The sequence below is a fragment of the Nicotiana sylvestris genome, chromosome 7 (genome assembly GCF_000393655.2).
Source record: "Nicotiana sylvestris chromosome 7, ASM39365v2, whole genome shotgun sequence".
Taxonomy (NCBI): Eukaryota; Viridiplantae; Streptophyta; class Magnoliopsida; order Solanales; family Solanaceae; genus Nicotiana; species Nicotiana sylvestris.
In genome coordinates this window covers 170,068,251-170,078,871 of record NC_091063.1, presented here as the reverse complement: position 1 = coordinate 170,078,871, position 10,621 = coordinate 170,068,251, and the positions used below count along the sequence as shown (strand labels likewise).

General features: G+C 38.4%; 1 protein-coding gene across 1 annotated transcript; it reads right to left on the bottom strand.

Moving 5' to 3' along the window:
• Positions 1 to 644: 644 nt before the first annotated feature.
• On the bottom strand, positions 645 to 10,012 carry LOC138874128 (uncharacterized). Its single transcript, XM_070152631.1, has 2 exons — positions 9,727 to 10,012; positions 645 to 2,176 (listed from the first exon to the last, which is right to left on the bottom strand). The coding sequence occupies exons 1-2, from the start codon at positions 10,010 to 10,012 to the stop codon at positions 645 to 647; spliced, it is 1,818 nt and encodes a 605-aa protein (XP_070008732.1).
• Between the last annotated feature and the right edge of the window lie 609 nt (positions 10,013 to 10,621).

The following is a 10,621-nucleotide window of genomic DNA, read 5'->3' as shown; positions in this document are numbered from 1 at the left end:
AAGGGGCAGATTCTTGCGTCCAATTTGTTGTGTTCTCAACTATAATAGAATCCAAAAATGAAGTGTAGTTTGTTGGTTCTGGTTCAACAACATTATATAAAGAACAGGTTCTTTTATTGTGTCCAGGTCTACCACACTTGCTACAATCAACTGATTTTTGTTTTCTTTTTATCCTAGTCCTCGAGGCTCTGGGTTCATCCACTTCTTTCTTTCTTAATCTCTGTTTCTTTCCTTTCTTCTTTTTCAAATAAGAAGGTGGCAATAGTTTAGGATTAGATGATTTAGGCCATAAACCTTGCCCATTCATAGGGAATATGGTTGTATATGCTTTCATGTATGTCTCAACCTTGTAGCAGTCATGAACATAGTCTGCAATATCATGCTTTTTCATCCATATGGCACAAATAGCATGTTTGCAAGGTATCCCTGATAATTCCCATTTTCTACAGCTACATATCTTGTTAAACAAGTCCACAGTCCAAGTGTCATTATCAGTAGACCCAAGGATCTCATAATTCCATGAGTCGGCTTTTCGAGGAATATAACCAGAAGCTCCCTTCATGTTTCTATGCAATTTCTTTTTTATAGTTGGACAAATATCACCTGAAGCCCATTTTTCAGCTTTATCCCTGTTGGTTCCAATCCTAGCCATTAGTATGTGTCTTATGGTCCAAAAGTTTAATAATGGGTTTATCTCTAGCATCAAGAATCAAACTATTGAAGACCTCACACATATTGTTTAACAACATATCACACTTAGAAAGTGGTGAGAAGTGAGATCTGGACCATTCACTAGGTAACTTAGTAGAAAGCCATTCATGCGCTTCTTTATCCAATTCAAGTATCTTCAACATACATACATTAAACGCTTCAACCGTTGTTGCTCTAGCAGCTTCCCAAAAAGCATCTTTTAACGTATGACCAGAGAACCCAGCCTTTTTGAAATTATTGTGCAAGTGTCGTGCACAAAACCTGTGAGAAACATTTGGTAACACTTCCTCAAAAGCTTCAAGAAGGCCTTTTTGCTTATCTGACATGAATGTCCAGAGATATTGCTCTTCTATTTCAATATCAATCATCAAATAGTTCAAAAACCATTGCCATGTATCATTGCACTCCTTTTCCACGATGGCATAGGCTATAGGAAAGATATTGTTATTGCCATCCAAACCAACAATAGCAAGCAACTGTGCTCCATACATAGAATCTTTCAACCAACAACCATCAACACCAACAATCTTCCTACAACCTGCCTTAAAGCCCTCTTTACATGCTGCAAAGCAAATGTATAATCTTTGGAATCTAGAAGGATTGTTAGGGGTCTCATTTGGTTTTAACTCCATGTAAACTGATGTTCCTGGATTAGATCGCACGATCTCATTAATATAATTCCACAACATGTTAAACTGGTCATTTAAGTTACCATCAATAAGAGAAATAGCCTTCTTTTTAGCTTTTTTTGCTTGACATAAAGATACGTCTACTCCCAGCGCTCTACTGACTTCATCTCTGAATTTTGATGTCTTCCAATCTCTGTTTGATTTGATTTTGTCCATATATTTCTTTGCAATCCAACTGGAAGTAACATTCTTATTCTTGACATTCCAACAAAAACATGTATGCTCGGAGTTATAAGTCTTTATTTGAAAATTTGTATCTCTGTGCATTTTTGAAGCTAGAATAACCCACTCACAAGAAGGACGATGCTTACATCTTCCCCTTGCTCTTTCTGAATCATCCTTAATCCACTCGACTGTCCTTCCTCTTTTAACCTCATGAGTATTTACAGCTTCCTTAAACTCTTTTTTGTTTTGAAATACTTGTCCTAATGCTAGCTTAGAATTAGAGCCATCAGTTTTCGGATTGTGCTTTGGAAAGTTAAAATCTTCATTAGATGCATCACTATCACTATTCAAGCTTTTTGTGTCACTGGAAACAACACAATCTGAGTCACCATCTTCATTTTGCATATGCTTTTGCAACTCTTGGCTAATAAACTCTCTACTATCATCATTTGTTCTCGTATTTTCATTGGCATTGACAGAAAATGTTTCAACCGACGGATCAACATTTCTATCAAATAAAATGTCATCTTCATAATCTGAATCTTCAAACTCTCTATAATCGGACTCATTATTAGAATCACTATATACTGCTTGACTTTCGAACATTGAATCTGCCAATAAAGTAATTTTTATTATATAATAATAAAAGAAGCTATTTTTTATGTTAAACATAAGATTCTTTCTTAAAATTGGTCCCTTGCTGTTTTAATGTATATAATTGATGCCTTTACATTTACGTTCATTTGTCCAGAACCTCCCGTACATTAAGGTATTATGCCTTTACCTTTGCATTCATTTTAGAGGAAGACAGAATATAACTAATGTCTATGACTAGAAGAAGAAGAAGTAATGTCTATAACTAAAACAAACCAAGAAAAACTAAAATGAGATACTTACTATTTGGAACCCAGGTTGGGAGTGTATCACGGTTCAACAATAAGATTATCAAATTTACACTGAAAGGTAGAAACTTCACCCAAGAAGAAGTTGTTCAACCACTAGAAACCCTATCTCAACTTTCCCCCAAAAGTGGCTTTTGGTTCTGTGAAAAGGAGGTAAGAGGGAAAATTTTGTGAGAAAATGGAGGGAAAAAGAGAAGTCACGTGAGAATACAATATCCGTCAAATATAAACGGCAAATTTAACAGAGGGGTGTTTTTGGTCAACCTTTGGGAAACTTAAAGGATGTTGTAGGTTAAGTGAAATATTAAAAGGATGAAGTGAAAGTTTGAGTGAAACAAGAGGGATGATTTTGGTCAAATCCTCCAACCCTCCTGTCCCAAATTCACAATCCCAATTTATCAATCAACAATTTATATTAAACCTTCATTATCATACATAAATGATAAACATTGGACAACAATTAAGCATTTTTACTTAACTAAATGAAAGGAAAAACTATAATGAAACAGATACAAACAAGAAACATATAAATTAAAATGAAAGCTAAGGCACGATAACAACGATATAAACATTCAATAACAATTGAACCCATTATCCCAAGATAATTGGTTAATATCAGCCAATGCCAATAAGAACTTTATCTTTGCTTAAAGTCCAGTGACACCACTAATTGCACAATTGCAAGAAACAAATGTAAGTCACTATTGTTCACGTCGTAATCAGACCCTTAAATCCTGTTAAGAAGAATTAACCATATAAATTTTAAATTGGCATACATTAAATAGCTAAATCAATTTGTAGGCAGTTCTCAATGTCAACACAAACATCTACAAACTACACACAGAACATTTATTGACTACACTAAAATAGATCTTGCATTTGCATTAGCTCACATTTTAACAAAAATTTCAGCAATAAAATATTAGCATTCATCAGTATAGAATTACACAAAGGTGAGAGATATGAACCTCAAAGTGGACCTTCAACAGAAATGGAACGCTACTGATGACCAAAGTAGTGGTCGAAAACCTCAACCGAACTACGATCTATACCCTAAAGCTCGCCGGAAACGCAACAAAATTCAACGACCAACCTCACTTTCACTGACGGGATGGAGATTAATGGAGGTGAAGGAGTGACGTCATTTTTTTTCACTGATTTGCGGCGCCCTTTTTAATTCTTAGGTGTGAGTCTACTGGAGTTTTCTCGAACGAAGAAGATGATGGACCTTTTATGGAGGGTTGTCGTTTGCGGTACTACAACTTTTGATTCTTTTGGTCCTTTGGGCGTTTTTGTTTCTTCTCCTTAGGTTAGCTCATTTTTTGGATTTTTGTTTTTTTTTCATCTGATGGAAGAACGACTCCTTAGTTCTTTAGGCTTTTGCTCTCAAAGTCATGGAAAACGGCGGATTCATATGGTGTTCTTAGGCGTTATTTTTTTGTGTGTGTATTTTCCTCCCCCCAGCTGATTAGGCTTACCCCTACTATATAGGTCTAGGTTTAAATGTGTATTTTTGTGTATTTTGCAAAATTAATCTCTAGGTCTTTTGTGTATTAGGTCCCTAGGTTTTTAAGAAAGGTGTTAAGGGTATTGGTCTCAGGGAATGGGCTTGGGAATCATGGGCTAGGTCCGAAAAATTAGGCCTAAAATGGGTATTTTTCAAGATTTAAAATGACTACAAAACATTAATGAACCTATTTATTGTAATTTTTGTTTTCTTGTAATAAATAAAGTAAAAAAGTAAAAATGAGTTGAAATAGCTATATTAGGCCTAAATTAAATATTTACGTGCTAAAATATGAAAAATCTTGGGGAGGGTCAAAAATCAAATGTCTACAGCTGCCCCTCTTTGACTGGAAAGACGAAGTATTTTCAGACAAAGAACGACTAGACAGGTTTTTTGACCCGGCCCTTATTTGGAGAGACAAACTAAGAGAGAGGGGAATCAGGCCACGTGTACCTACATTTCCTTAGCTATAAAGGAATCAGGCCACGTGTAGTTCAGAGGTGAGTGAGATGATGGAGTATGCCAAGGTAGAGAGCCGGACGAGGTGCCGTTCCGCCGAGGTTCCGATCTGTGGTCCTGTTATTACATCAAAATCAAAAGAAATGAAAAAGACTAGCTAAGCCTGTCAACTACGAGTTACAAGATTCCTATCTATAAGTCTTCTGAAGCTTGATCTTGAGTATTGAATGGTTCTTCATGCAGACTTTGGATTTGAACCTTGACGCTTGCTAGTTGCAGGTGCTAGCTCGTTCTTCTTCAGATTTTCGGATCAAGACTGGACATGTAGTGCTTGTGACCTCAACCATGTCTTGAGAAGCTCACATCTTTCATCAACTTCTGCATTTGGATTCACCTCTTGCCTTTCTCTATCTTTTTTTTTTTTTTATCGTGACTAACTTTTCTTGATCACCTTGGACTGTTGACTCGCATTCTCGCCGCGATCTTCTTTTGTTGCTGACTTGAATTGCGTTCTGAAGTGAATTCTCTTATTCTCCAGGTAAAGTTCCTGATTGTCAATACTTGAATTGTCTTCCTTCGACACTTGGACTGCCTTCCCTTGAAATCTATGCTATCTTCCTTTGAAACTTGAATTGTTTTCCCTTTGTTATCCAGGTGGATGCCTGATTGCTGAACTTGAACCGTCTTCCTTTGAACATTGTTGCTTTGTTCTTCAGGTGGGTTCCTGATTACCAACACTTGAATTGTTGCTTTGTTCTTCAGGTGGGCTCCTGATTACCAACACTTGAATTGCTTTGTTCTTCAGGTGAGCTCCTGATTACCGATATTTGAATTACTTTGTTCTCCAGGTGGGCTCCTGATTACCGACACTTGAATTGCTTCGTTCTCTAGGTGGGCTCCTGATTACCGACACTTGAATTGCTTCGTTCTCCGGGTGGGCTCCTTATTACCGACAATTGAATTGCTTCGTTCTCCAGGTGGGCTCCTAATTACTGACACTTGAATTGCTTTGTTCTCCAGGTGGGCTCCTGATTACCAACACTTGAATTGCTTTGTTCTCTAGGTGGGCTCCTGATTACCGACACTTGAATTGTTTTGTTCTCCAGGTGGGCTCCTGATTACCAACACTCGAATTGATTTGTTCTCCAGGTGGGATCCTGATTACCGAAACTGGAATTGCTTTGTTCTCCAGGTGGGATCCTGATTACCGACTTGAATTGCTTTGTTCTCCAGGTGGGCTCCTGATTACCAACACTCGAATTGCTTTGTTCTCCAGGTGGGCTACTGATTACCTAACACTTGAATTGCTTGGTTCTCCAAGTGGGCTCCTGATTACCAACACTTGAATTGCTTTGTTCTCTAGGTGGGCTCCTGATTACCAATACTTGAATTGCTTTGTTCTCCAGGTGGGCTCCTAATTACCAACACTTGAATTGCTTTGTTTTCCAGATGGGCTCTTGATTACCAACACTTGAATTACTTCCCTTCCTTAAAACTGGTGTTGTTCTCCCTTGCTCTCCAGGTGGGCTCCTGATTTTGACAAAATAGAGAAAATTTTCTGCCTCAGTTTGGTAACTGGGCACATCAGTGAGTGTTAACTGAATCATGTTACCAAATATCACTAAGAATTTGAAAGCTAGATCCCATTATCCAGGAGAGTCCTGAAAACTCCTAGTTAAATGACAGTTTTAAATCTAAATTATATCTTCTAAACGTGTGACTTCCGCTAAATCTTATTATCTAAGAGGATCTTAAAACTACATCCTATTATCCAGGAGAGTCCTGAAAATCAACCATCAAGTCTTATCTTAAAAGTGACAATTTTTACGGCTAAATTATAATAGCCTTCAACAGAACTTACGCTAAATCTTGTTATCTAATGGAAATCTTAAAGCTAAGTCCCATTATTCAGGAGAGTCCTGACAATTTCGAATTGAGTCCTATCCTAAGAATGAAAACTTCAAAGCCGACTTATATTTCTTTGGGGTAAGGCTTATGTTAGATCTTGTACTCATGATTGTTTTGAATTTAAAACTAGGTCCCATTTTCCAGGAGGGTCCTGAGAATTTACTGTCAAACTTGTCTGGTGCTTGCCTTTCCTTACGGAGGGTTCCTCCGAAATAGATGAAATTTTTTGCCCATGTTTCAATCAAAGAAAAATCTTGTCAGTTTAAAATGTGGTGGTTGGTTTGTGGACTTGACTTTGAGGGCGATTGCTCCTTCACTTCCCATAATAACTTTGATTTCCACTCGAATACCTTGCTTGTTTATTGACTAACCACTTTCTCTGTCACCCTTATCACAAAAAATACCTCTTCTCCGTTCAGACCCAATACCCTCTATCTGTTACATTGCTCATGAACTGACATTTACCAAACCTTTGTGCCTCACATGAATCCCAAAGCACGTCAATTGCTACCCCCTCAGTGCATATGCTGTTCTTTTCTTGACTTAAACCACTGGCCTTGGCCTTGAGTTCTATTGCTCCTTCACTTGCTATGATAACTTTGATTTATGCTTGGAAGACCTTGTTTGTACCTGGTTAACCACTTTCTTTGTCAATCTTATCACAGAAAATACCTTTGATTCGTTCACTTAACACCCTCCATCTGTTGCATTGTTCATGAATTGTTATATACTAAACCTTTGTATTTCACATGGATCCCAAAGCATGTCGATTGTTACCAACTCGGTGCGCTTTTTGTTCTTTCCTGACTTATGACACTTTCATGTGCTAGACGGATCCCGTTTTGTGTAATTGGAAAGCTGGTGGAAAATTTGGAAGTCATTTCTTACTTGTTCTGACCAAACAGACTCAGGAAGAGGAAGTAAACAAGACAAAAGGAACAGAGTAAAGGACAATGGAAAGAGATGATTCCTAACAAGAAAACTACAAAGTATAAACCTATCTTGTGTGAATACCAACTCTAATGACCATGACATGCACCTGTGGATTAAGTGGCCTAATCTGTCATGCAAGCCTAATGTTGGATTCTTGTTGTACCTCTACGCCATGAAACTGGGCTTTCATGCTTCGATTATCCTATCTGATTCACAATCTTTATTCGACTTGTAGTGCACGAAGGGTTTTCACCATCAAGACTCTCTCATTTTGTTCTTTCTCTCAACTGACTATCGCCTTATGGTTCCTGTGAAGGTTTTCACCAATAAGACTCTCTCATTTTGTTCTTTTCTTCTTATTTCCTCTGATGCTGTAGATGACAAGGCATTGACCAGAGTAAAAACATCATATGCTCCTAGCATGTCTAAACTCAGCACTCTCAAAGATAATCCGGAAGGGCTTTCGGACTGTAATATGGCTTTTGGACAAGGTTGGAAAGAAAGGATATCATAAAGGCTCAAAAATAACTAAGACAAACGGGGTTAATTTATTTACAACTTTTGGAATCCATTCTAAAAACTTTGCCCCAGTTTCAAAAACAGGGGAATTTGAATCTATTTTTCCCTTTTTTGAATTTCCCACTCACGATTTCGTGGGATTATGAAATATTTTATTTGGTATGACCGAACCGTGAGGCTGCCTACGTATCTTGTGGTGACAAGAATCAGGTCAAACATAGTTCACAAAGATACGTTTTTTTGTTGTTATTTTTCTTTTCCTTTTATTTTCTTTTTCTTTTTTTTTTCTTTTCTTTCTTTTTCTCTTTCTTTTCTTTTTCTTTTCCCTTTTTTCTTTATTTTGAATTTTCCTTTTGGAATGAACCCTTTTAAAATAAACCTATGGGGCATACACTTTTTTTCTTTTTTCGCATGACTCTAACTTGATTCCAAAAGAGAGGAGGTCAATGAAATTAGTACAGACTCAAAAGGGTATCAAATGGTATAAGTGTTTGGGTAGATGAAAGAGGGTCTCTCAATCCCTGAAAATGCCAAGTACAACACATGCAACTTGAAATGAAGATCATGCACAATATTTCTTTTGCGGCTTCGGCATTGATGTTGCTGATATGCCTTTCACTTTTCTTTAGCGCCTTTTCAAATACCGAACCCTCGTTGGGTGATTCCCTCTTCACAATGGATATCCTCCGTCAATTCGAAGAAAACTTTCTTGACTTTATCTTGTAACTTGAGATGCACTTGAACTCAAAGTTTCTTGATTCAAATTATTGGTACGCACTCTCTTGTAACAAATTCTTGTCGTCCCATTAACTTTCCAAACTATCTGCCCCAGTTTCACATGGTTCGGGCTTTAAATGCTCAAAAATCCCTTTACTTACTTCTCTCAAATGTCCCTATCATCTTCAAAATTGTTTCCTTGCTTCATGATTAGGCTAACTTTTAAGACTAGGCCTAGAATTATGCGTGCATGTCATCTCACTAGAACCAGCATGAAAAAAACTATAAAAGGAGAAGATAACTAAACAAAAATGGCTAGAAATAACAAAAAATAGAAAATTGCATTAGACAGATGGTGAAAGGGTTTGAACAACAAAACAAGCAAAGAAAACTGGGGTATAACCCTGGCACAAACCTAGATAACACTAAATGAGTTACTACGACTAAAGGAACTAGGAAAAATAAAAGGATAGAAGGGTTTGAGTCACAAGACAATATTCAGATTACAACCCTGAAGACAACCCGGACAACAGAAATGACAACAAAATAAACCACCAAGCGTCCTCCCCAGCTAGCCAAGAGATGGAGTGTCTTTCCAATTACCAAGCACGACATCTTATCCACCGAGTTCCACATCAATATTGCCAAAACCATTACCAACTTCAATATCATTATATTCAGTCAGCAAGTTCCCAAGAGAATTCACAATTGCCCCTTCTTGAATCATTCTTTCTATTTCCCTTTTCAAAGCACGACATTCTTCGATGCTATGCCCTTGTACATTAGAGTGGTACATGCACCGTACAGTAGGATCAAAACCTTTTGCATATGGGTCCATAGTATAGCCTAGGAGCGGCTTGATCAGGCCAGAATGCTTTAACTTTTCAAACAAGCTCGTGTAGGTCTCCCGATTGGCGTGAAACTATTTCTCTGCCTTTGTTTCCCTTCATGCCCCAGTTTTCTAGGGTTGTTGGATGCTCGACAATGCTGTAAGGGCAAAAGTGCATTATGCAGTGCTGGCGCTCACCCTAGGGAGTGACCTAGTGGTTGGACAGATGGCCGGATGTTGTTCGGCGGATAATACTAGGGTGGATTGTATGGAGTTTGGGGATGTTCATGGGGTCGGTATTGAGGTTGAAAGCATTGAGTAGGAATGCCCACTGGATCCCATAGTTGGCGGGCTCAACAACATCTTTTCTATTTCTCTTTCTTTCACCCAGACTTACTGAGATGTTCTGAATGTCTTCTGTAGTATCTTTCAATGCAGAATACCTCATGATTTTGCCTGGCTTGATTCCTTTCTCTACCATCTCACCTATTTTTACCACATCATTGAAAGGTTTGCCCAAGGCCGGGATCAAATGACAGAAGTAGGTGGACCCCTGGGCTTGTAGGAAAAGCTCAACCATTTCTTCTTCACCAATTGGGGTGCTAACTCGAGCAGCTTGATCCCTCCATCTGAGCCCAAACTCCCTATAGCTTTCCTCCGGCTTCTTTTCCATTTTAGATAGGGAGGAGCGGTCTGGGGTAATGCCTAATTTGTATTGAAAGTGTCGAACAAAATCTTGAGCCATGTCGCCTAATGTAGGCCACTTACCGACATCTTGACGATTATGCCATTCCAAAGCTGCCCCAGTCAAGCTCTTATTGAAATACGCCATCAACAAATCATCGCTCTCGCCAATACTTCTAATTTCACTGCAATAAACCCTCAAATGGGCTACCGAATCTCCACACCCATCATACAAGTTAAAATTTGGCACTTTAAACCCCGCGGGCAGGCGAACGTCAGGGAACATACACAATTCTTTGTAAGACATATTAACCTAGTCTCCCATCCCTTGTATGTTCTTTAAGGACTGTTCTATGCTTTTCAGCTTCCTGGATATCTCATCTCACCCTTCTTTTCCTGTGATCTTTTCATTTTCAGCATGAGGCTCACCCCGAGGGCTATGCTTGTATGAGTCAGGAACCTTGTGGGCAATCTCTGCGGGGTAATATTGGGCATCATGAGTTTTGAGTGGGTGTTCACTATTGGGGATAGTGGATAAGACATGAGGGCAATTTTTGGGAAAGGTAATTGGAGGATGAGTGATAGAGCTACTAGGGTG

Excerpts from the sequence above, each read along its gene's own strand:
- LOC138874128 (XM_070152631.1), bottom strand. The coding sequence starts at position 10,012 with ATGGAAAAGAAGCCGGAGGAAAGCTATAGGGAGTTTGGGCTCAGATGG. Across the intron at positions 2,177-9,726 it reads GAACATCTCAGTAAGTCTGG|ATTCAATGTTCGAAAGTCAA; the intron begins GTGAAAGAAAGA and ends CTTTATTGGCAG.